At 44.3% G+C, this 26,677-nt stretch overlaps 1 protein-coding gene across 5 annotated transcripts in view; it reads left to right on the top strand.

Annotated features, from left to right (window-relative positions):
* The window catches only part of Alg9 (ALG9 alpha-1,2-mannosyltransferase), a 64,447-nt gene that overhangs the window by 22,220 nt on the left and 15,550 nt on the right, over positions 1 to 26,677 (top strand). For 3 of the 5 annotated variants that reach the window (XM_052188363.1, XM_052188367.1, XM_052188365.1), the window contains 6 exons: positions 671 to 793; positions 2,708 to 2,862; positions 6,173 to 6,302; positions 7,098 to 7,245; positions 9,326 to 9,455; positions 23,450 to 23,580. In XM_052188363.1, the coding sequence (XP_052044323.1) occupies positions 671 to 793; positions 2,708 to 2,862; positions 6,173 to 6,302; positions 7,098 to 7,245; positions 9,326 to 9,455; positions 23,450 to 23,580 (817 nt within the window). Of the gene's footprint in view, positions 1 to 670; positions 794 to 2,707; positions 2,863 to 6,172; positions 6,303 to 7,097; positions 7,246 to 9,325; positions 9,456 to 16,227; positions 16,370 to 23,449; positions 23,581 to 23,684; positions 23,802 to 26,677 lie in introns of those variants that run through there. The other 2 variants (XR_007978833.1, XM_052188364.1) reach the window with 2 other exon arrangements.

The following is a 26,677-nucleotide window of genomic DNA, read 5'->3' as shown; positions in this document are numbered from 1 at the left end:
TATAAAATAGTAGTTGGATTTTTCAAGGGGCTACATAAGTCCTTACATAACTAAGTTTTTCTATTGGCTTTGATCATTTGGTCTACATATTGAATGCAGAACTTGAAACCACAGTTAAATTTCAATGGTGTTTTATGATTTTTTTTTTTGTTTCATATAGCTCTGTGCTCTTGAGATGCTAATGCTATTAGAGAAAGTGTTTGTCCCAGGTGGGCATGGCATTTGGGTGTAGGCATGGTGAGTTTGTAGGTGCTGTTGTAACAGAATACTTGAGGTAATGAAGAACAGTGATGTGATTCTCCTGGGGGCTGGGAGTCCAGTGTGAAAGCTCTTACAGGTTCAGAGCCTGGCACCTCATCACTGTATCTATTAGAAGACAGTTCTGCATCCTCTATGGTAGAGGAGAAGATGGCTAAGTTCCTGTTGATGGGAATAAGTGAAATTGTCCAAACCCAGTGGTACGCATCCACAGCGTCTTAACCAGACTGCCCTTCCATCTGGTGCTCTGGGGCTTCTGTGCCTGGGGAGCACTGGGGAAGGCATAGGCTTGTAGGTGTCGTTCAGCCAAGTGTTGGGTTGTCAGTGTGACTTGAGCAGAGGAGTAAGGACGTTACAAACGCTGTAATAGGTGTGAAGGCATCACTAATGATTTCCCATATCTTTCCCTCAGGTACAGAACCGTGGTATTTCTATTTAATCAATGGATTTCTGAATTTCAATGTTGCCTTTGCTTTGGCTCTTCTGGTTTTGCCACTGACTTTCCTTATGGAGTCCCTGCTGCAGCGATTCCATGGTGAGTGGCATAAGACACGGGTGGTTTGCTGAGAAGGCAAGTAGCAGTTTAGGTAGTAAGTGGAAAATCTGCTTATTTCAGTTTCCATTTTCTCTCTGTGGAAATGGTTGAATGACTGAGATTCCAGTCTGCATTTGTAGATTATATGAACCCATGTTAAGGTTTGGTTAATTGTTTGAATTAAATAAGACAGAGCATTGTAGCCTCTTAGGCAGTGGTTCTCAACCTGTGGGTCACAACCCCTTTGGGGCTTACATATCAGATAATTCAGATCTGACCCCGATGATATCAGATATTTACATTATGATGTATAATAGTAGCACAATTACAGTTATAAAGTAGCAGTGAAAATAATTTCATAGTTGAGGGGTCATCAGAACATGAAGAACTGTATTATAGGGCCGCAGCATTAGGAAGGTTGAGGACCATTGTTTTAAAGGAAGGAGGTCAGTGTGGTTGTGCTGTTACGGGGAAGCAGAGACATTTGGACAAAGCTCAGGAGAGCAGCCTGACCTGGATCTCACAGCTGCTGTTTTCTCAAGCCATGGAGCTCTGGGTATCTGGTGCCTGCCCTGTGGAAGACACATCTGAGCACAAATTCCTGAGAGACTAGGGAAGATTCAGCTGTTGACATCTCAGCCGGATCTGACGATGATTAATCTTCCCTTCTCACCTGTTCAGCTGCTCTTGCTAATGTTTTAGAAAGCATATGCTGTCCAGACAGTGAGGGGATCTTCACTCATCTAAAAAGATTTAGACAAAGGTTTGTGGGGGTGGGGAAAAGGGAGGGTAGGGGGAGGGGTGAGTAGCACACAAGTGGAGGTCAGAGGACAACTTTGGGAGGCAGGATCTGGAGATTGAACTTAGGTTGTCAAGCTTGTATGTTAATTCAAATCTCATCACCCACTGAGCCATTTCACTGGCCCAAGGTCAAGAGTGTTTACCTCCAAAGAGTAAACTTGCACCAATGGTCTGGAATCAGACAGTGGTCTTAGACAGCTCTTGCCCGACACGCTATAGACATAACGAACAGCAGGGGGTGCTGTGTGTCCACCTTTGGTCAATATTCTGTGTGCACCCCTCACTGTCAAAGATGTCCTTGTATTCACTGCCTGCCTGTCTGCCTTCCCTCCTTCCCTCCTTCTGTCTTTCCCTCTCTCCCTCCCTCCCTCCCTCCCTTCTTCCTTCTCTCCCTCCTTCCTTCCCTTCTTCTTTTCCTCCCTCCCTCCCTCCCTTCCAGATTCTTTAAGTACATGTTGGTTCTAGTTTTGTGATTTGCAGTAGATTCATATTAAAGAGAAAGAGAAAACACAGCTAGCAGACTTCCTTTTAGATTATTTTTGTTTGCTCTGGAACAGTGTGTCACTGAGCGTGGTGACACTCCTGTCATCCTAGCACTCGAGAGAATAAGAGTTAGGGAGCCAGTTTGGACAGTAAAACAAAATGTAGCAGACTGGATTGGGGCCTGACAAAGGGTTCAAGAATTGAACTTGCCCCCCTTTTATCCATGCCTAGCTTAACAAACCCACTGGTGTGTGGATGAAAGGATTACTCAAAAAGTGGATTTGGCTAGTTTGAGGAATCTTTAGTGCTAGTGCAGGACACATTACAGACAGCATGTTTATCCAGCTAGCGTTTCGTCAGCTCTCTTCTCCATTAACTGTATTTCCCTTGTGCTTTAAGCAGCTCTAGCATGCTATCCCTCCCTCTAAGCTCTAGACCTCTCGGAGGAACTCAAGGACTGTGTTCCTTACTGTTTGATGTCAACAGACTGTTCGAATGAAGGTTGATTCCTAAGCAGTGACATTTTATGGGATGTCCTAGGACATAGTATCACATTTAAATAAAAAAGAATTAAAATGAAATGTATCTTTTTTTCTCATGTGATGATGGAAATGTTTTTCTGTCTTGCAGTTCAGAATTTAGGACACCCATATTGGCTGACCTTGGCGCCCATGTATATTTGGTTTATAATTTTCTTCCTCCAGCCTCACAAAGAGGAGCGGTTTCTGTTCCCTGTGTATCCGCTCATCTGCCTCTGTGGCGCTGTCGCTCTCTCTGCGCTTCAGGTGAGTGTCAGGAAGATGTTTGTCTGCCCCATTTTGTTTGACTTACATATCTGCTTGTAAAACTTTAACGGTAGGTGGGTGTCTGTTGAGTTACAAGCCAGCCTTAGCTCCAGGACAGCCAGGGCTATTCAGTGAGATCCTGTGTCAATCAACAGTTGCAACAACAAAAACACTTAAAGACAATTTACAGAGTGTAGCTCTATCCATAACATAAAACCTGTACAGAACAGACTCTGAAAGCTTTGTGTATTAATAAGGATGCATTTCACTCTATTTGCCGATTTTGTTTATAATGTTCATTTGTCTCCTAATGTTTTAAGTTATCACATGGGCCCACGACATATGGTGGCACTAGGGCAGACTGCACAGAATGTCAGAGTCAGACATGACTGGGGCTTTGGGATTATATCAGACAGTTAGCAGTGTGGGACAGTTTGTAATCCTGATTTAAAGCTGGTCCCAGGTCAGTTCTCTGGTAGGTGATCTCACACTTGTCAGATTCTGTGAGTTTATGACCTCAGCAGTTTGGAACTCTCACTTGCCACTGTTTGCAGTTGTCAGAAAAAAAAAATAGGATGGTAGGTTTTTGTTTTTAACAGATTTAATGAGAACTCATAAAGTGTGAGTTCAGCTTTTCCAAGTGTATGTCTTTTTTATAACTTATTGGTTCTTTTTGAGGTTTACATTATGCACCCCAATCCTGTTTGTCTCCTTGTCCCCTCATATCTGCCCTTTGCTCTTGCAGCACCCCCCACACACAAACACACACACACACACAAAACAAAGCACAGAAAGACATCTCCTCATGGAAGCTGTAGTGTGTCAGTGTGTCGCACAGTCTGTCCCTCTGTCTGCACATCTTCACTTGCACATGTTCACTGCAGTGAGTCTTTGGTCTGGTTTGAGATCGCTGCTTCAATAGTGGATCCTCACCAGGACTCCTCCTGGTGATCCTGTCATTGCCCTGTGTCCTGCAGATACTGCAGCTTTAGATGATACAGATGTTGGATGATACAGATGTTGGGGTGGGCCGACTCAGAGCCCTGGGCGTGGGCCTGGGTGGCAGCCGAGCTGGTCGGCCCTCTGGTTCTCCCTTATGTGCGCCACCAGGATGAGCTCTTCCACAATGCTTTGGCTAGACCACCCAATGCTGCCACACACAGGGAGCAGGGCCAGCTTTCATGACTATTGTGGGGGGTGAGGGAGGAGAGCTTCACCCTCATATCTATGCCACCAGGGCCAGCTCCACTGCACTGCCTGGGAGGGTGCAGGGCCTGCTCTCCAAGTGCTGCCGCCAGTGAGCAATGAGAGATGGGGCCAGCTCTCTAGAGAGCCAAGGCCCAGTGAGGGGCAGGCCAGTTCTGCACAGCCCCTGGACATCCACGTGGTCCCCAGGGCTGCCCAACCAGGAACATCTCACATTCACTAGTGTGCTATGCCCCATAAACATTGACACCAACCCTGGCTTCTGCACAGCCATGGAACATGGTCGTCAGTGGCACCTCAACTTGGGACCTCACCTTGGCCCTGGGGGCAGGGCTGGCCACTCGAAACAGGCTACTCCTTTCCACCTTCGAGTCTCCAGTCCATCTCTCTTCACAATGCGCAACAGCTCCTCTTGTCTTTCTCTCCCGTCCGACCACCACAAATTCACACATCGTGGTGGCTCCTGCTGCAGGCTGGCTGTGTGGCCAGCGGCCCCCTGGGTGACATCTTCAGTTTGTGCTGCAGGTATCTCTGCCCATCTGTGCCATGTGCAGGACTGAAGGGCTGCCTTCCTCCTCCCTCGCTGTGCTGCGTGGTGAGAGGCAGGGCTCTGTGTCTATGGCCCCCTGTGCTGTGGGGCCTAGGGCAGGCCTGCGAGTGTCTTTTCCTGCCCTCAGTGTGGCTGAGCACAGATTTGTCATCTTCCTCCCTCACTGCGCTGCCTGGATTTGATTTGTATGAGTTCTAGCCATAAAACAGCTTTGGTCACTAAGTCAGGCATCAAGTTACGATGTACAAAGGCTGCCACCTGCTCTGTCCCTAACTGATGATGTAAGGACACCACCACCAGCAAGGTGTCTCTGCCCATCACCAGGGGTCCGAGTGTGTATCTTAGGGGCTTAATTTGCAGATTAAACCACCAGTTTAGAAGATCTTTATCATCTCAAAAGGCCTATGCCCTTGACCTGTTGCTCCCCACCCCTCTGTCAGGATATTTGTTTGTCCTTGGTACACTATTGCTAATCTCCTTTGCATATAAATGGGTCTGTTTTGTGTATCCATGTGAATGAAATTCTCAAATATGTGTTCTTTTATGACTTGCCCTCTTTACTTGGCACAGTGTTTTAAGGTTTGGGTATGTTAGGCTGATATTATAGAGTAAATATATATAACATTTTTCTTTTGAGATGGGATCTCACTGTGTAGCCTTGGCTAGCCTGGAATGTGGTATATAGACCAGGTTGACTTTGGATTCACAGAGATCCATCTGTCTCTACCTCCCTAGTTATTGGATTAATAGTGTGCACCACTATGTCCATCAGGTCATTTTAAAGGATAACTTTATAAAAGTATAACTTCATGTGAGATAATTTTTAAAATGCTGAACATCACACCTTGCACTTACATGTCACATCTTATACCAAGTTTATTGTGATTGTAACAAGTGTGCATATAGAGCTATAGATCATTTTTAGCTTTTGTCATAGTATGTCAGTATTGCCATATGCAACTACTGACCTTATTCAGATATTTTAAAGTTAAGTCATTGGATGCCAGGTGTTGGACTCACCTTGGTAATGCCATACTTGAGAGGCAGAAGCAGGGAGATTGCAGACTACCCTGAGCTACAGAGTGATAATAGCCTGCCTTGAAAAGCCAAAACAACAACAAAATTTATGCACTAGCCAAAACGTGCACGTCATTTTCCTCTGACACTAGAGTTCATTCTTGGCAGGTTGGCCGGCTGGGCTGACCTGTGAACAGCGCTGAAGAAGTTGGCTTTGGTCTTGGAATTTGGTACCATACCAATGTCTGCAAATGCTCAGACCCTTCTCACACTGTTGTTCTGCTTCTGCCTCCCCAGTGTTTCCCTGATGGTGTGTGGCTGTGTTTACTGTTTCCCTGATGGTGTGTGGCTGTGTTTACTGTTTCCCTGATGGTGTGTGGCTGTGTTTACTGTTTCGATGATGGTGTGTGGCTGTGTTTAATGTTTCGATGATGGTGTGTGGCTATGTTGATTGTTTCGATGATGGTGAGTGGCTACATTTATTGTTTCTGTGGTTCTGTGTATCTTCTTTATCAATACAGTTGCCTTTCCTCCTAGAAATGTTACCACTTTGTGTTTCAACGATACTGCCTGGAGCATTACACTGTGACGTCCAGCTGGCTGGCACTGGGGACAGTTTTCGTGTTTGGGCTCTTGTCGTTCTCCCGCTCTGTGGCTCTCTTCAGAGGTAAATGTGCTGGAGTGTCCTCACTCATTCACAAAGAGCTTGCTTCACTGTGGGGTCTGCTTGTGGTGTGTGGTTGGCTTCTGCTGGGAAAAGGCTGTTCCCAAAGGGAAGTCACGGGACTTGATAATGAGTGGGCTGCGACTTCTGAACCTTGGGACTAAAAAGGAGACTGTTTCTTTTTCATGTCACAACACATGTTCCCTCCAATAGCATTGACCCCCCCAACACACACCTTTTTTTTTTAAGTTTTAAAAAATGTGTATGGATATTTGGTCCGAATGTATAGGTACCACATGGGTACCCAATGCCTGTGGAGGCCAGAAGATGGTGTTGGATTTCCTCAAACTGGAATTATAGACAATTGTGAGCTGCTGTGTGGGTGCTGAGAACTGAACCTGGGACCTCTGGAAGAGCAACCAATGCTTTTAACTGCTGAGCCATCTCTCCAGCCTCTTTCCCTCCTTTAAAATAGCTGCTGCTGATGCAATGAAGCCTAAATATGTAATGACAATTAGAACTAAGTTCTTATGGTTACATACTTCCTAATAATCATTATTGGAGACATAAAACTAAAACATGCCCAAAGAATAGAAAGTTTAGAGGGTAATATATAGAAAGAATAAGAAAGTAAATTATATTTGGCAAAATAAAGTTTCCACAGTGTTGGTAGAGCAGGCTTCCTGCTGTGCTGCTGTGACCTTCACACTGTAAATTTCATGTAGGTTATAGGGATATTAGCATGAATTAAAAGCTAGAACCTTTTCTTTGGTTTTTATGAACTCTTCTCCCTTTTAGGATACCATGGGCCCCTTGATTTATATCCAGAATTTTACAGAATTGCCACAGACCCAACCATCCACACTGTCCCAGAAGGCAGGCCTGTGAACGTCTGTGTGGGAAAAGAATGGTATCGATTTCCCAGTAGCTTCCTTCTGCCTGACAAGTAAGTCTTCCTTTCATTTGTGGTGTTTGTGTGTGTGTGTGTGTGTTTGTGTGTGTGTGTAGGGTATATGTGTGGAAGATATGTGTGTTTGCATGCGTGTGTGTTTGTGTGTGTGTGTGCATAAAAAAGAGATGGCCATGGACCCTCCTCCTCTCTCATTCTCTGTCTGAGTCAGTCACTCCTGAGTGACCCTGGAGCTCTGTAACTTGCTGCCTCCTTGTTTTTTTGTTTTTATTTTGTTTTGTTTTTCCAGCTAGGCTAGAAGTCAGCAGGTGAGGGGAGGGCCCTCCTGATCCGCTTGCCTCAGTCCTGGGTATAGCGAGCATGGGAGGCCTGGTGTATTCGTGTGGGTGCTGGCATCAGCTCCAGCCCCGAGCTTGCACAGTAGCACTCCTACCGCTCACCCACCTCTCCAGGCTCTAAGTCTCAGCATCCTCCTTAGTTAACTCTAAAGATATTCTTATTTTTTGCATGCATGAGTGTTTTGCTTGCATGTACATATGTGTACCACAAGCGTGCCTGGTGCCCAAGGAGGCCAGAATAGAGCTCCGATCCTTTGAGACTGAAGTTAAAGATGGTCATTAGAATCCATGTTGGTTCTGAGAACTGAAGTCAGGTTGTCTGCAGGAATAGCAAAGTACTCTTAACTTCTGAGCCATCTTTCCCAACAACTGACATCAAGAAGTAGCAATTCTATAGCAAGACTGTTAGAGTTTATTTGTTTTGGAGGAATTTTTTTTTTTATTTGAAGATATATATGTAGTGGTGGGCGCATGCACCCATGAACCCAGAACTTCCCAATTAGGGTAGGCTGGCTGTTTAGTTTTGTGATTTACACTTCTAGTCACCGGCATCTAAGGACTTGTGAAAACAGTGTGTGTGTGTGTGTGTGTGTGTGTGTGTGTGTGTGTGTAGCATCATCTTTTATTGCTCTTTGCTGCTTTTTTCTGTTTTTGTTTTTGAGACAAGGTCTCATTGTGTAGCCCTTGCTACTGGCCTGGAACTTGCTACATAGATCAGGCTGGTCTCTAACTCAGAGAGTCAACCCCCGCCCCCACCTCCAAATCCTTGGATTAAAGCTATGCACCACCATGCCAAACTCCATCTTAGTTTTTGAGAGAGGGTCTTTCTTCTTGATGTATCTGGAGCTCAGGGATTTAACTAGGAGGTCCCTCCCCTGCCACGAATCTTTCTGTGTATCTTCTCTGCTGTGCTGGGGTTACTGGTGCCACGCCCGGCTTTTATTTAGGTGTCAGAGATCCAGTATTAGGTCCTTGTGTTTGCATAGCAAGCCCATCTTCTTGAGGGCACATACTTATTATTCTACAGTTGATATTAAGCCACTTCTAACAGTGTGGTCTAGAGACCCTGGCACGAAGAAAGGACCTAGAAAAGATTATTTTCCATTCTACAGTGAATTTCCACACTGATTTCTGTAGGCAGCAGGGAGAGTAGGTACATGTGGCTAAGGTATACCAGCTTGCTGGGCTAGATGTGGCAATCGATATACAACCCGGGGCTTCCATGGAGAAAAAGAAGTCTGGGTAAGGTGAGTGCTGCTGCTGATTCAGCAGCCCTAACCTGGTAAGATAGACTTTTTGTTTTCTGTTTTCTTTAACATAAAGATTTTTGTATCACTCATTAAGGATTAAGGTGAAACTTGTCCGTTAAATGTTGGCTTTGTCTGTTATATCTGAGATAGTTTCATAGCTGAAGGCCTTTCGAGGATTATCCAGAAGAAAACCGTCTTCTAGTGTTTTCCTGATGGATGTCCTCGTACTGTTTTCTGTGCACCTGAGTTGGGAGTTAGTGGTATTCTGACCCTCCTTGTTCAGGGCCATCTGCCTGCAAGTTTCCAAGCTGAGACTTGAGTAAAGGGATTGAGAGACCTTTAGTTGTAAATTTCTTGGTGGCTTCAGACTGACTTATGACCTTTGCTCTTGCCCCCTGACTGAAGTTCTAGCAGAAATCATGTTTTCTTCAAGTGACATGTTTTCCTGGTGATCTGGGGTGAAGGGTTGTGTGTTAAGCAACATGTTCACCGTGTGTTCTTTTCATTCTTCTCTTGTGTCTCTGACAGTTGGCAGCTTCAGTTCATTCCATCAGAGTTCAGAGGTCAGCTACCAAAGCCTTTTGCAGAGGGACCACTGGCCACTAGGATTGTTCCTGCCCACATGAATGACCAGAACCAAGAGGAGCCTTCCAGATATGTAAGGGCTGCCAGCCTTCTCTTGCTGCTGCCTAGAGAACCATTCACCCCAGGTCTCTGGGCATTATTACACTGGAGCATTGACCAAACAAGCGTCTCAGAAATCGATTCCTGAGAGTGAGAGGTGAAATGATGCGTGCGTGCGTGCGTGCGTGCGTGCATGGAGGGAGTGAATGGCATCGTCTTTTTCCAAATTACTCTTTTAAATGTCTAGGGAAAGCATACAAGTTGGTTAACTGAGAAAGTTGTGAGGGGGTGGGGTTTTCTCATGAGAGAGTCTTGAGCTATCTTTCTAAGTACAGTGAAACTCACATCATTCCTTGTTGTGTTGAAATACTTGGTGGTGAAGTTCTCAGTGACCAGGTTACCTTTGACCTCCCTTTTGCTCTGTTGTGCTTTTAGCCCAGGAATACCCAGAAAAGCTGTTCCCATAGTGAGGCCCATGGAGCAATCTCTCTCAGTGCCATGATCTTCCGCCTACTTGCCCTCACACACTCCAGAGTCCCATGAATTTTATTTAGCTCTTTTGAAAGATAATACTTTCGACATTTGATGCGGGTAGGATCTCTGATGTTAAAAAAGACGAGAGCTGGCCTATGAGGTGGCTCAGTGGGAAAGGCAAGAGTTGTCCTCTGCGGTGCCCTGTGAGTGCGTGCACCCCCTTGACATGCACATAAATAAGTGAATAAGCTTTACAGTGAGAGTCACAAAGAACACTCGCTTCCTCATTAGTAGCCGGTAAAACACCGCTTGGCACATCGGCTGGAAAGCACTATTTCTGGGCAACCTATTATTAAATAGGTAATAGCTTAGATGTCTGTGTATTTAATTTATATTCTCTTGTGTCATGTACTCAAGATATACATGATGAGACATGTCATTGACTTCCGAAGCAGACTGCTGTCACCTCAGGCTGTGTGTTGCCCAGTTTGGGATGGTTAGGATTTCTCTTGTGTGAGCATCCTGGTGTATGCAGTGCTGGGGATGGAATCCAGGCTCTGCACGTGGTGGTCTGGGCTCTGCCAGCGGAGCTCCACCTCCAGAACTCTTGGTTAGTATGGTTTCTGGTATTTAGGCTTGTCTCACAAATGCTCTTCGTCTGACTAAGGATCCCTTACAGAAAGTTGCCGTAGGCCCGAATCTTTCTCCTTGGTAACTGTTAGCATTCCTACCCTAGTTCTTCTTTTCAGTCTGTCTGTGCTCGGTGTCTTTTCCTTACCAGTGCCTTTGCCTGTGCTGGTGATCATGCCTGAGGTACTAGCCTCCCACCTCACACTATCAGAATTCTCTTCAAATATGAAGTGAACATGTGCACCCGTGCTTAGCAGGCTTTCTGTTTAGAGCATGAAATATTTGTCTGCCCAGCCAGTCACTGGCCTTTATCTGCTTGTTTCTGGTGTGTTTGTTATATTGTTTCCTTCTGAGGTACCTGAGTGCGGTGACATGCGTGGCTCCCTCGTCCCCTGTGTTCATCACAGTACACATATCAGGTTATAAACCTAGTAGCTAGCCTAATGGTGTTATTCTAGGGATTACAATTAGTGTCACTCTGCCTTTCTCTCTCTGTCCCTGTCCCTGTGCCACTCCTCCCCCTCCCCCCCTTCTAATTTTTGAGACTGGGTTTCTCTATTATGTCATTCTGATTGTCTTGAAACTCTCTATGTAGGCCAGACTGGTCTTGAACTCAGATCCACCTGCCTTTTGTGTGCTAGGACTAAAGGCCTGTGTCATCATGGGCCTTTTGCCAGTTCCTTTTCTAGCACCCCCAGTGGATCTGTGGAACTCTGGACATGCTATAATTTTTTTGTACACACATCTGTGATAAAGTTGAATTTACAAATTAGACACATTAAGAGTTCAACAACAGCTGGGAATTGTGGTGCACATCTTCAGTTGTAGCACTAGGCAAAGACAAGGCAGATTTCTGAGTTCGAGGCCAGCCTGGCCTACAGAGTGAGTTCCAGGACAGCCAGAGCTACATAGTGAGAACCTGTCTTGAAAAACCATCCTCCTGCCAGGCGGTGGTGGTGGCACACGCCTGTAATCCCAGCACACTGGGAGGCAGAGGCAGGCAGATTTCTGCATTCGAGGCCAGCCTGGTCTACAGAGTGAGTTCCAGGACAGCCAGGGCTACACAGAGAAACCCTGTCTCTGAAAAAAAACAAATCCAAAAAACCTAAAAAAAAAAAAAAAAAAAAAAGGAGTATATTTTCTTAAAATATTCTACTGTACTATAAATTTTAATTCAAAAACTCACCCTTAAAGTAGAAAAATTATAGTAGTACACTATAATAAGAATGAGTATATTTTCAAAAAAAAATTACTGTAATATAAAAACCATCCTCCTAAAGTAGAAAAATTATAATAGTACACTATAATAAAAGTGGTATATTTTCTCAAAATCTTTTACTGTACTATAAATTTTAATAACCTCAGAATATAAATTTTTTTCTTTCCTCAGTAAGTTGAGAAATTGCCTTTTTTACTTAAAGAAATATTTTGTGGCTTTTTTGCCATATCTAAATTATCACCATCCTTTCCTTTGTGCTTAGGAACCATTGCTGAGTAAACTGAGTTATGGGAGTCTGAGCACTGACGTGCTGTGACATTGGATCTGGTGCCCAAGGTGCTGCTGGGAGGTTGATGGGCAGGCGGTGTATACAGCTGGAGACACTGGACAGTGCCCAGTGGGCCTGACTGAGATCTCATCGTGAAATGGCTTAGTGTGGATATTACTGCAGTGAAGAGAGACACCATGACCATAGCTACTCTTATAAAGGAAGACATTTAGTTGGGGCTGGCTTAACAGTTTCAGAGGTTTAGTCCATTATCATCATGGCAGAGCATGGCAGTGTCCAGGCAGGCGTGGGCGTTGGAGAAGGAGCTGAGACATCTGTGTCTGGATTGACAGGCAGCAGAAAGATAACTGAGACACACTTCCCCCAACAAGGCCACACCTCCTAATACTGTCACTTTCTATAGGGGTCAATTTTTATTCAAACTGCCACAGCAGACTTCATCATGATACTTAGTAGTGTGCAACTGAACACTTTTATGAGTTGTTTATTTCTGGAATATTCTGTTTATGAAGGTTATTGAACCCATGAAAATGAAACTTTAGATGAGGAGGGAATGGGTTAGGAACCTAGGTAGTGAACCTTTTCATCCTTGGGATAGTAATGGTGAGAGAAAGCTGGATATAACATTTATAGTAGTTGATTCTGGTTAGATCATGTCTTCCTGTTTCCTGCTATCAGACATTGCTACATATGATTGACTCTCCATTAGCTTTACCCTAAAGGAGGAGGTTTTCATAGTGCCAGTAGAAGTCACCAAAATGCTGGCTATTTAAGGCAAGGACAGGCAAGCCCGCGTGACTGCTGGGTGCCTGGTTCCAGCCCTGTGCTTATCCACGGTCCTACAGTTGAGGGCTTCCCACGAACCCCTTTGTGCTTTAGCCTCAGTCGTTTCTCACATGTGCTCGGCAGAGTGCCTTCCACATCCGGTCTGCACTCTTGGGAAGTCTGTAGGACCCGTTGATGGCTTATTGTTGATTCCGTGTGAGTAGGTCTAGAGATCCATCTCCTGGAGCTAGCTACTTAGAGAGAGATTTGTCTTCCTGGCAATAAAAAACAACACATATTCATTGTGTAAAATGATGACAGCTATGGCCAAGAAAAAAGTCATTTTGTTGCCCAGATACCACCACAGTTACTGTTTAGTGTTTTTTTTCTTTTACCCTTTAAGGCTTTTATCTTTTATTTATTGCGTACTGTGGAACGCGTGTGGAGGTCAGAGGACTCTGTGCAGTTGATTGTCTCCTTCGTTCGAGTGGGCTCTGGTGCTCACACCCATGTTGTCAGGCGTGTGCAGCAAGCCCTCTACTTGCTGAGCAGTCTTTATCTCTTTTCTTTCCTTCTATGTGTATTTTCATTTAGACAGCAACAAAATATCATTTATTTTTAAAGGTTTTGGTCATGTTAAATTATTTAAGAAATATCGGCAGAATTCTGAGTGTTGACAGCCGAACACCTTTGCCTAAGTGGCAGAGGCACACACTTTCCCCTCACCCATGCTCGTGCCTTTTGGTAGTAGCCACGGGTCATAGAATAACACAGTGCCATTCTGCCACCCGTCTTTGCAGAACATGCTAACTGTGAGTGTGGTTTTTTGCTTTACATTGTTTTATATCATTATTGAACCTAGTCTCTATTTGTATATGCCCACATGGAGGTCAGAGAACAACCTATGGGAGTTGATTTTCTTTCGCCATGTGGGTCTTAGGTATCAAACTCAGGTCATCAGACTTGCCAGCAAGATGGTTTATTTACTGACAATGTTGGCTCTTGTTTGTGTTTTTGAAACAGGGTCTTGCTGTGTAGCCCAGCCTGGCCTGGAACTCAGAAGTGGGTTATAGGAGTGCATCACAGCCGGCGGCCTGGGGCTTGTCTATTGGCTGCTCATTGGCTCGAAGTCCAAGATAAATGGTTCAGTCCCTCCTTATTTCTGTCTTCATGGAAACTAGGCGGGGATGGACAGTTCCTGTTATTTCACTGTTCCCCCCGGCCTCAATTTAGCAGGGATTAGGGGTCTGTGAAGGCTCTGTGGTTTCTAGTACAGCGTCACAGCTGTGTAGCAGAAATAATGGTTTTTGCCTTAAATGACCTTAGTAGGTCATGCCCAGATTTCTACGAGAAACTAGATCTGAGTTTAAAAGACACATTCAGTGTTGCCTTTCTTGACAAATTCAGTTGTTTTTTTTTTTTTTTTTTTTTTTTATTTCAAAGCAAATGATAACTTTGGCTCTTAAGCATGGGATCTGATTTTAGACTTATCCAGACAGTGGCTGTGCACTGGAGAGGACAGCTATGGAGGACGAAGCTTAGAGAACAATGCTTATCTCTGACTTTGATTTGATATATAAATGGAGTCGCTGGGTGCTTGCTCATGTATTGTCTTGGGAAGAAATAGATTGATCAGTAACGTTTCCCCATACATCAGTAGAGACAGTTCTGTTATAAGATGTCATAGGATAGCTTAGAGTCATAGTGAAGTCAAACCCACAAAACCAATGGGGAATGGGATTAGGGCCACATACTTAAGACACTTTGTTAATAAAAGATCAATTGCTGGAGTGCTTGTGTAGCTTCTATAGGGTCCTGAGTTTGATCCCTAGCACTGCACAGTCATGCAGGAGGGTTAGCTCAGGGTCATCCTTGGCTACCTAGCACACTTAAGGTCAACCTGGTATATATGAGACCCTCCTCAGAAAGAAAGGAAGGAAGGAAGGAAGGAAGGAAGGAAGGAAGGAAGGAAGGAAGGGAGGGTGGGTAGGAAGGAAGGAAGAAAGAAAGGAAGGGTGGACGAAAGGAAGGATGGACGAAAGGACAGATGAAAGGAAGGATGGACGAAGGGAGGACGGACGAAAGGAAGAATGAAAGGAAGAAAGAAAGGAAAAGAAGGAAGCAAGGAAGCAGGAAGGAAGGAAAGGAATGAAGGAAGGAAAGAGAAAGAAAGAAAGAAAGAAAGAAAGAAAGAAAGAAAGAAAGAAAGAAAGAAAGAAAGAAAGAAAGTGATCTGCTCCCTGTAAAGACAGTGCAGGTCTCTGTGTGATGTCTGCAGGCCATACCTGCAGTGATGGGTGTGGGTGTGGCACTTGCCTGTAAGGTTGAGATGGCTCTGTGCAGCAGTGGGGGTCCTGGAGGCCTGCCACAGCACCAGAGGAGCATCAGCAAGTGCCTCATCACCATTGCTCAGGAGCTAGAGATGGGTAATTGTGTGGTGTGTGCACTGACTGATTGGTTCAGCGACACGCAGTGTTCTGCATTCAGCACTTCTCATGCATAAGCAAATCTAATAATCAAATTGTGCTCAAAATATTCCTCATTATTTTCATTGTTTTGGTATGAATTTCTATTTTCAAAATTAGTATAAAAAAAAGAAGCACTGCACTGGCGAGATGACTCAGGGTAAAGGTACTTGCCACTAAGCATGAAGAGCCCAGTCCCACTTCTAGACGCACTTAGTGGAAGGAGAGAACTGATACCTGCGGATTGTCCTCCCTTAGCAAACGCATTCTCTTTCCTTCTCAATGACTACATAAATGCATCCATCTGTCCATCTACCCATTCATTCCTATATCCATCCATCCCTATATCCATGTATATATACGTATGCATATACATACGTATGAATGCAAAAAAAATTAAAAACAAACTGAGAAGCACTGATTGTGGAGTCACAATTCTCCTGACATTTTTTTCTGTGGGTATTAACTGGGTTTGGAAGGAACTTAAGGTATGGAGGCCACACTGTGTTAATTTTGTGGGTGAAGGAACTGAGGCTCAGGGTTGTTGTGCTCTGACACAGGTTAGTCCTAGATGAGAAGTTTGGTTTCAGGATTCCCCCATGTTCTCACACCTCTTCCGTGGGTGTTTGATGTTGTGGTGAAACATTCTTTGATACACTACGACTCACAAGCATAAGTAGCTGAGCATTTCTTTTTTAAGTTTGTTTGTTTTTAGAAGAGGGCATCAAACCACATTGCAGATGATTGTGAGCTATGATATGGTTGCTGGGAATTGAACTCAGGACCTCTGGAAGAGAGACCAGTGCTCATAACCACAGAGTCATCTCTCCAGTCCCCTAAGGTTATTTTTTTTTTAATTTTTAATTTTCTGAAATTCTTTTTCCTTTGTGCCAGGTACTTGTAGCTGATACTATATTTATCAATAAACAGAAATAATCAGGATCCTTCTTCCCCTTTCTCTCAGCATTTCTGCTGATCATCCTGGATCCTTAGCTGAGGAGAAAATGAATTACCCTGTTGGTTTCCCAGTTGATTGCTGCCATTCTTGGTCATCAACGTAGGTGGACTCAACACTGCTGTATTTATGCTGTATGAGATGGGAAGGTACTAAAAACCTAGTTGAACAGCATTCAAAATACTCCAGAATTATTTCTCCACTGTCCTTGGTATTGACATTTTAAAGATTGACGTTTTAAGGGTGAGTTTTTACCTGTGAGTTTATATTTTTTACAGTGTGGTAAATTTTTGCTTGTGGATTTAAAAAAATCCCATCAGCAAATATGTAGTTAGCAAGGTAAATACATACTGAACAAGGCTGTGTGGGGGACAGAAAATCTGTAGGCAGTCTGTCCCTGGCTTTAAAGTGTACCTGGAGCCGTCTCTGTGAGGAAGTGAGGGCTTGGGCGTGGAACTGGCAGTGGGGACTGGCTCGGGTTCAGCCCCTGCACCCCCACTCTGGTGCAGCTCTTCAGTAGAAACTGGAGGAAGTCACAGGAGACATTTCTCTACCTGAGCTGACTCTTCAGACCCAGTCAGTCATTTTTAGTCTGGTTTTATTAGTTTGAATATTCTTTCTTCTTTTTGATTGGCTTGGCTAATGGCATCTTCTCTTTACCGAGAACCACTTCTGTTTTATTGGCCTTTTCTGTTGTTTCCTTTTTTATTAATTTTAGATCTGATATTCTCTCAGTGTACTGATTTTGGATTTGGCCTATTTCTGGAAACAATTACATTATAAAACTTATTTTGTGATTCCTTTGTTTTTTGTTTTTTGTTTTTTTTAATATAAGTGCCCGTGGCTATAAAATGTCCTCTTAGAATTGCCTTTGCTGTATCTTTCATTTTTCTGGAAAGGGTACTTTTATTTTTATTTGATTTTAGGAATTTAAAAATTCCCTTTCAGTGGTGCTGTGCATGCTGCTGGTAGAGCAATTAGAATTCCAAATATAAACTATCTGCAGCTGGCAAAAATCACACCCCTCCTAGAGCACGAGACAAATCATAGTCAGCCACTGTGGACAGCCTGAAGCAGTCCCATATCCCACACCTGGGATTAAAACAAATACATCATCATATAACATAACTAGGTTTTTGAAGAAGCCAAAATCCTCACTACAGGCCTCAAACTCCACAGAAGTTCACGAAGTCCACAGAACTGCTTTCCTTGGGATTTTTTCCCTTTTATATATTGAAGTCCCTCGCCTCTGTTTTTTTTTTTTTTTTTTTTTTTTTTTTTATCCTGACTTTCTCATCTTGTTCTTGAATTTATTTATTTATTTATTTATTTATTTATTTATTTATTTATTTATTCATGTCTTCTTTGAAGTGATTGGTTACTTAATAATTCTTTGGCCAATATTTCAGCCATTTTGATCTCCTTGGATTGGGTTCTTGGAGAGTTAGGAGCTTTTGGAGCAGTTGTGTTGCCTCGTGTTCTCTTATTTTGTGCTATGGTTTGTCTATTGGGTTGGATACTTATCCCGCCTTTGTGACTATTCTTGCCGTGATCAATCCCCACTTCTGTCTTGGGAAGAATAAGCAAACTGCAGCAGCAATACAAATCTCTAAATGAAAACAAACGAGGCACTTTATGTAATCACAACAGCTGAGCATGAGGACTGTGCCCCAGTGAGGACTGTAAAGAGAAGAGCTGAGGTCACCAAGGCTGTAAAGTAGGGACTTGTTGGAGAGGCTTAAAGGTGAGTATTAATAACGCTAGGAATGGGAGGGAGAGGCAGCAAAATAGGAAAGAGTGGATGTAAGTGAGGGAGCAGGACACAGAAGCTCAGCAGGACAGGGGAGCAAGCCCAGAGCAGAAGGGAAGCTCTGCTGTGCCAGAAGCTCTTAAGATGGGTGGACGCATTTCAGAGTCCAAATAAAGGGCAGTGGAGTGCCTGTGAGAGACAGATGTAAAGAGGGAGCTCATCCTGGAGGAGCTGACTGAGCACTGACACAGGGAGGAATGGCTAGCATGGCAGGAAAAGCCAGCGATCTTTCTGACCTACAGAACCCAATTGTCATTTGTCAGCAAAGTCTGCCACCATAGTTGTCTGTCATCTAACATCTATCATTATCTATTTAATGTCTACCTACCAGTCTGTCATCTGTCAGTCACCTCCCAGTGAGTCTGTCGTTTATCAGTCTACCATATCAACAGTGGTGCAAGCCCAAAGATCTCCAAAGTGTTGCAGCTTCTCTGCCCACGCCAGATGTTCATCAGCCCCTTTGGTAACTGCAGGGCTTCAGTTAACTTGCTGAGGAGTGTGGGATCACACATTGCTTGACAGTGTCCCAACCTGAAGGCAGAAGTGAGCTAATTTGTAAGGACAGTGATGGCAGAAATTGGTAAGAAGCGGATTGCCTTGACAGTTAACTCTGATTGCTCTATCTCTTGGTAATTTGGTATCGCTGCATTGTAGCTGGAAAAAGTCTAGTTTTTTCAGCTTTATTCCTTGTCTTGAATATTGTAAGACATTGTCACATTGTCTCTCTCTCTCTCTCTCTCTCTCTCTCTCTCTCTCTCTTTCTCTCTCTCTCTTTCCTTCCTTCCTTCTTTCTTTTCTTTTCTTTTCTTTTCTTTTCTTTTCTTTTCTTTTCTTTTCTTTCTTTCTTTCTTTCTTTCTTTCTTTCTTTCTTTCTTTCTTTCTCCCCTCCCTCTTCCTTTCCTTTCCTTTCCTTTCCTTTCCTTTCCTTTCCCTTCCCTTCCCCTTCCCTTTCCCTTTCCCTTCCCTTCCCTTCCCTTCCCTTCCTTCCCTTTCCCTTCCCTTTCCCTTTCCCTTTCCCTTCCCTTTCCCTTCCCTTTCCCTTCCCTTTCCCTTCCCTTTCCCTTCCCTTTCCCTTCCCTTTCCCTTCCCTTTCCCTTCCCTTTCCTTTCCCTTCCTTTCTTCTTTTTGGTTTTTTGAGACAGGGTTTCTCTGTGTAGCCCTGGCTGTCTTGGAACTTACTCTGTAGACCAGGCTGGCCTTGAACTCAGAAATCTGCCTGCCTTTGCCTCCCAAGTGCTGGGATTAAAGGCATGTGCCACCACCGCCCCGGCTACATTCTCTTATACTCATACAGACTTTTTCTGTAATTATTAGAGATTCTGAGTGACATTAGAGAAATAAGATCTGTAATATATGTGGAGATGCTTTCTGATCCTCCCTAAACCTTGCACTGGCCCTCACCAGAGATGGATATTTCTTTTTTCCTTTTTCTTTTTTTTCTTCCCTTCCCTCCCCTCCCCTCCCCCTTCCCTCCACCTTCCCTTTCCTTTCTTTTCGTTTTCCCCCACCCCCACCTCCACATGGTTTCTCTGTATATCCCTGGTTGTCCTAGAACTTGCTCTGCAGACCAGGCTGGCCTCAAACTCACAGAGATGTACCTGCCTTTCCTGTGCCGGGATCAAAGGTGGACGCTGCCACCACTGGGCTTACTGTTTCCTAATAACTTTATCTTCCCTTGAGTGAAGAGCCTGCCTGATGGTGCTTCAGCCCTGTTTCTGGAGGCCTTTGTCCTGGGTTTTAGTTCTCAGTAACTGTTTTCCAAGGGATAAGATAGAGAATAACGTTTTAAAAAATGTACTGTTATGTGTATGTGGCTTTACCTTGATATCTTTCTAAGACCTTTACTTAAAAGAATTTAATTTCCTTAGGCGTTCCTTAGGGGTGATTAAATAAGTAGGAGGGCCCAAGCTAACTGCTAAAAGGATGATAATTTGTCACGATCTCCAGCTACAGTAGGCTGTACCAGCCAGCCTCACAATCAGACTCTTGGTGTGCTTGGCAGGGGAAGGCCAGGCTTCAGGTAACAGACTGTGGGAAGGAGTCTGAGCATGAGGCCATCACCCCTTGCAGGTTCTCCTTAATAGAGGCATGGCATTGGAAAGCCTTCAAAAAAATGCTAAATCTTCTTACAATCGCCTAGGAGCTGCAGAGTGGGTGTTCAGACAAAAAAAAAAAAAAAAAAAAAAAAAAAAAAAAGGATACTTCCTGCAATGTTTATGCAGAGGACCATTTTTAGAGAGTTATGTGGAATGGAATTGGGTCTGACGTCAATTCTCAGTGTGCTTTCTCTCCCCTGGAGGAACAGCCCATATGTAGAGACAAATGTAAGACAAAAGTCTTTTTTACACAGAAACAATCCCGGGAGAGCATAACAACATTGCTCTGAGGTAGAAGTTGGAAAAGAACGGCTTGCTGCAAGCCAGTGAAACCCAGGTTGTTTTCATGTGCACATTAACAAGTCTCTCCTCATGTATAACCTGCCACCTTATGTGCAAAGTGTTAATATACAGTTAATTGTTATAAGAGGACATCCCTGTGAAGCCATCCTAGGACAAGGACTAGAATGTCCCCAGACCCAGGGTTTCTCAGTGATTCCTCTGACTGTCTCTTCGTCATCGATGAGGCAGCCTGCTGACTTTTATAGCAATATTTTTCTTGCTTTTGTCTTTCTTTTAAATTTTCTTTCCATTTATTTACTTATAAGTATGCACATATGTTGCTTGTGTACATGTGTGAGGGCACACTTGTGCCATGGCATACATACATGTGGAGATCAGAGGACAACCTAAGGGAGTCAGCTCTCTGCTTCTACCATTGGCTCCTGGGGTCTGTCCTTAAGTCTTCAGGCTTGGTGCTAAGTCCCCTCACACACCGAGCCCTCTTGCCAGCTCTGCTTTGTGCCTCTTTGATTTGTCCTAAGGATACAGGTATTTCGGATAGATATATTTTAGGTTGAATTATATGAAATTATTGTTTCCTTGGAAACCATACGAAATGGTTGGATGATAAGAAATTCAGATGTTCTGTTTTGGTAATCCTACCCAGTAGTTTTCTAAACATTTCATAGTACCTTAATGGATAATTGTTGCTTTATATGGTGGCCAACATTTCCCAATGTGATTTTTTTATTGTGATTTAACTTTACATTTTCTGCTTACTAGTGAAATTGAGCACTTTTTCATTTGTTCATTGAGAACTACTTGAAATACCTATTCATGTGCCAAGCTAGTATTACAGCTCAGAGGGGACAGGCCTCCTTCCTCAGTAGAGCTGTCGCAGCTCTGAGGGGACAGGCTTCCCTCCTCAGTAGAGCTATCGCAGCTCTGAGGGGACAGGCCTCCTTCCTCAATAGAAGTGTCACAGCTCTGAGGGGACAGGCCTCCTTCCTCAATAGAAGTGCCACAACTCTGAGGGGAGTACCTTAGGATGATTAGGGAAGGTTCCAAGTAGGGCTGCCAGGAAAGAGGGGTCTTGGCAGTTGGAAGCCAAGGAATACCACAAAATCACACTGCACAGCAAACCTCACACAAGAGAGACACAGGATGGCGGCTGACCCTGCTCTGGTGAGAAACAGCAGAACTGAGCAGAAGACAGGCTTTTATGGGGTTTCTTGGGCAAACCAATTTTCCAGGGCAGAAAATGTCAGGGTAGGGATTGGTGGGATTTCAAGCTGAGCCCAGGGTGTAGTCCCCGAGAGAAGCATCAGGAACTGTCAGAATGGTGGCATCTGTCCCAACAGGCATTTCCCACCTCAGCCTGCAGCTGTCCAGGGTGGCCACACCACCTTTCCAGCCTCCCCAAGCAGCTCAGCAGTGATGGTGCTTCACCAAAGCCGCCTGCTGAGAAGTTCTTCCCATCTCAACTCATGGGCCTGATGCAGGGAAAAGGGGGTGGAAAAAGCCACTAATCCTTGAGCAGAAAAACCCAGCAGTGCTTGAACTTCCCACCGAAACCCACCAATCCCTGAGCATGGAGAACAGGAAAACACGTAAGCTCAGGACTTGAAATTCCACCAATCTTTACTTTGGAAATTTCTGCTCTGGAAAGCTCCACCCCCTAAGAAATCTTATTTAAGCCCTGCCCTTTGTTTAATTCTCTACTGTCCAATCCTAGAAGCAGAGGCAGCCACTCCTGGATTCCTCTCTCCTCCTCCTAGAATTGTCTCTCCAATGAGTCCCTTTTATAAGATTTGCTTCCTGGTGTGACTCTTCATCAGAAGAAGCTAAGAAGCAAAGAAGCAATGAAGGGAAGAATCAGAGGAGGAACAGGGGCAAGGCTCCTGAGCTTGGCTAGGGATGCCCTCCCCCGGAGCTGCAGCACCTCTGCTGAGGAGACTTCCTCCAGAACTGTGTGACTCCCATGTCTCAGGATGCCCTTCCATTGAGATATCTTCTCCTCTCAGAGCTGCCTGGTTCTTCCTGGACTCCCAAGTCCCAGGACACCTTTCCACCCAAGGAAGAACATTTACACAGGGATTAGGATTTTGTGCTCAGGGATTGGTGGCTCTTGGTAGGTTGTTAAACCCAGAAATGGGCTTGGACCTTTTACTCTGCAAAAGTAGCAGGGTGGATTTAGATATTATGAGAGAAACACCTCGGGAGCCCAACTACTCACCTGTTCTTGTTGGGGGTGGTCTCTTTTGTTTCAGTGATTGACAGGGGCTCATCCTCTGTACTGTGAGCCTTGATTGCTTGATGCCCTCTGTTTTCTAGTCTGTGTTTATTGTCTTACTTTGATAATGGTGATTTTGATGAATAGGCCTTTTCGATTTTAGGATGGAATGCATTTATATTCACATGTAGGTCCTGGGGTGCCCATGTTGTGAGCTATTGAATGGCTACCGACTGATAATCTATACTTTTCCTGCCCTTCAGTCCTGTAGCTGTAGTTCCTCAGTTGTACTGAGCCTTGCTGTGGAGACAGTTCTATCTGCGCCTCTGTCCATTCTATTGACTTCTTGCAGGAGAAGTTCCTGATCCTGCTGTATTGTTATAAAGTGCAGTGCAGCCTTAGCCTCCCTCAGAAGAGTCAGGGCTTCCTCACAGACTGGTACCTCTGTTACTCATGCCCTTTAGATCTCTAGGATAAGATAGATAGAAGGGAGCAGTGGTGAGCACAGGATAGGTTTTCTAGAGATAAGCTGGACACTTGAATTGGCTTCATAAGTGTCTGTGAGCTAGAGGGACTTAAAAACAGAGTAGCTGCAGACCACCCACAAATACCCACGTGCCTATCGGAGCAAGTGCATGCTGTCCCAGGGAGGCTAAGTGACAGCCCGTGTGTTTGTAGAGTGGAAGAAGACAGGTGGCTTGGGTGCTTGTCCCTTTACCACCTTGTGGGAATTCTTAGGGTTGTAGTTGGGTCCCCAGTCTGCAGAAATATTCACAGTGTCTGATGGAGATCTGACCCTTCCCGTTTCAGATTGACATCAGCAAATGCCATTACTTAGTGGATTTGGATACTATGAGAGAAACACCTCGGGAGCCAAACTACTCATCCAACAGAGAAGAATGGGTCAGCCTGGCCCACAGACCATTTCTGGATGCATCTAGGTATGTGGCTCAATCATGAGAAATGTCCTAATCAGTGATGCTGGAGCTGAGAATCCAGTCCCTGGCTGTTAGTAACTCTTATTTCCTTTTTATTTGATTCCAAGGCATCTTACAGTTTTGCCCATGTGTACTGAGAAATTTTAAGAGTATTCTCTTCTTGAGGCCTCGGAATGCAAAGTACATTCTATTATTATCGTAATGAAAGGCTCTGAGTAGTACAGGTAGGTCCACTGTGGAAACTCAAATAAGGTTTTAATTAGTTTTGGTAACTGATTTTAACTGTCTTAACCGAGCATTCTGACATTGCTAACAAGATTAACTATGTACTTTCAAGAGCTCGATGTCCATAATTTTCAGACTCAAAGCTCAGCAAGTACTGGTAGGACTTGTTTGATTTTATTTTTTTGTTTGAAACAGGGTCTCACTTTGTAGCTCAGGGCTAGCATGGAATTCAATAGGCAGACCAGGCTAGTCTTGAACTTGTGACTATCCTCTTGCCTCAGCTTCCCAAATGCTAGGCTGCAAATGTGCTGCATCATGCCTGCCAAGTCTAGTGAAGATTTCAGAATAAAGAGCCAGAGGGACCTTAGAATTAGCGGTAAGAAAAATGATGGGAAGTGTGAATGGGAGGTATGTGGGTGTTTGTAAGTGTGATTGGGAGGTGTGGGGGTGTTTGTAAGTGTGAATTGGAGGTGTGAGGGTATTTGTGTGAATTGGAAGTATGGGGGGGTTTGTAAGTGTGATTGGGAGGTGTGGGGGTGTTTATAAGTGTGAATTGGAGGTGTGAAGGTATTTGTGTGATTTGGAGGTGTGGGGGTGTTTGTGTGATTGGGAGGTGTGAGGGTGTTTGTAAGTGTGAATTGGAGGTGTAAGGGTATTTGTAAGTGTGAATTGGAGGTGTGGGGGTGTTTGTGTGATTGGGAGGTGTGAGGGTGTTTGTAAGTGTGAATCGAAGGTGTGAGGGTATTTTAAGTGTGAATTGGAGGTGTGGGGGTGTTTGTAAGTGTGAATTGGAGTTGTGAGGTGTTTGTAAGCGTACTGTCTGAAGGTAAACAGGGGACACAGCCAATAAACATAAAGGAGGAAGTGGATTGTATGATATATTAAGGTTCTGTAGGAGGAGAGATCCAACTGAATGCATATGTAATTATGAAAGGTGGTTGTTGAGAGCACACATGATAGCCAGAGCACTTAACAGCTGGTCAGCCAAGAAGAGAGAAGCTCAGAGCATATATGAGACCAATGACATAACCCTTGTCCCAGGCTGAACACCTAGAAGCCCCCTCCAGAGTTGGCGGCATGACTCTTCATTGAAAGCCTGAAGCTGCTGGGGTCTGATGTCTGCAGGCGTGGCAGTAGCACCTGTTTCCTGCTTCTCCAGCCTTTGTCCTGTGCAGGCCTGCAGCCTATTGAATGATGATGTTCATATTCAGGGCACCCCCACCCCATTGATTTTTTTTTTTATGTCAAACTTCTCTGGAAATACTCAACAGATTGTGTGTGACTAATCTAGGTGGTTCTCAATCCAGTCAAGTTGACAGTCAAGATTAGTCATTGCACACAGCCCATTGGAAGACGGTAAGTGCTGAGGGAAAGTTAGAGAGCCCTCTGACAAGAGCCAAGAGTTACACCTTTAGGTAGGTGGTCAAAGTAGGCTTTGTCTGTCCCCCATCAAAGGACTTAAGAGCCTTCAAATTTTTGCTATTGTTTCAGTTCATGCTAATATAAGAAATTACCCTAGACTGTGGGGCTGAGCCTGCAGACGCTTCCTCCTCATGGTCTTGGAAGCTGGGTATAAGGCCAGCGTGCTAGCAGTCAGATTCTGGTGTGCGTCTCCTGTAGGTTTCAGATAGTGACTTCTCTTGTCTAGCATGGGGCAGAGGGTAAACCAGTTGTCTGTTCTCTTCAGGGAACTAACTCCATTCTGGAGAGCTCTGCACATGTGGCCAAACAACTTCTCAGAGCCACACACCATCGCACCAGGGATCAAATTAGAGCACAGGGAACAAGTTTTGAGATGAGTTTTATTAAGTAGCCTTGGCTGGCCTCAAATTAGCAATTTTCCTGCCTCCGTTTCCCAACTGCAAGGATTATAGATGTGAGTCACCACAACTGTTTTATTGTGAATTGAGGTGATGCACATATGTAGTCTGTAATAGCAATTGTGAATAAAGCTATTACAGATTGACTGCCTCTTATTTGAAATACTGGGGCCAGAAGGGTTCCAGATGTCATATTTTGAAATGTGTGCATATACATATCTTAGCTAAGGTCAGAACCCAGGTCTATGCACAAATTTTGTTTTATGTTTCATTTATATTTTATAAATATACCTTGTTGGTATTTTGTTTTTGTTATTTGGTTTTTTGAGACAGGGTTTCTTTGTATAGCCCTGACTGTCCTGGAACTTACTCTGTAGACCAGGCTGGCCTCGAACTCAGAAATCCGCCTCCCAAGTGCTGGGATTAAAGGCATGCACCACCAAGATGTTTTCTTTTCGGTTGTTTGCTTGTGTGTGTGTGTGTGTGTGTGTATGTGTGTATCTGTGTGTCTGTGCTCGCGCACCACATGTGAATGGGTGTCCTCTGGAGACTGAAGACATTTCTTTGGTCCTCTGGACCTAAAGTTAACAGACAGCTGGGAGCTAGCTAGCTGATGTAGGTGCTGGGAATCAAACCTAGGTTTTCTGGAAGAGCAATGCTGTTCTTAACTGCTAAGCCATCTCTCTAGCTCCTGGGGTAATTTTATTTACAGATTTTGTGCAAGAAGCAAATTTTAATGGTGTAGCACTGAGAAAGTTTTAAGCTTTAAATTGTTCAGAATTTCCAATGATCAGATTAGGGTGGCCCGTTTGCATAAATAGCCATATTCGCATTTTGGGCACTACTAAAGAGTGTGATGGCTAAATTGTGTGGTGCGAGCTTGTTTAGCTCAGTAGGAAGCTGCCCTTCTACGTTCCTTCGGTCCAGAGGGAGGTTCCTCTGGTTTGTTTCCTTTCCTCTAATAATAACTAGGAGGAATGGCTTGTTATTTGCCTATTTGCCATCTGTAAGTCTGTCTGGATGAGGTGTTTTTAAAGCTGCTGGGCCCCCTCCCC

Source organism: Apodemus sylvaticus, chromosome 7 (assembly GCF_947179515.1).
Source record: "Apodemus sylvaticus chromosome 7, mApoSyl1.1, whole genome shotgun sequence".
NCBI lineage: Eukaryota > Metazoa > Chordata > Mammalia > Rodentia > Muridae > Apodemus > Apodemus sylvaticus.
This window is presented reverse-complemented; position numbering and strand designations above follow the sequence as displayed.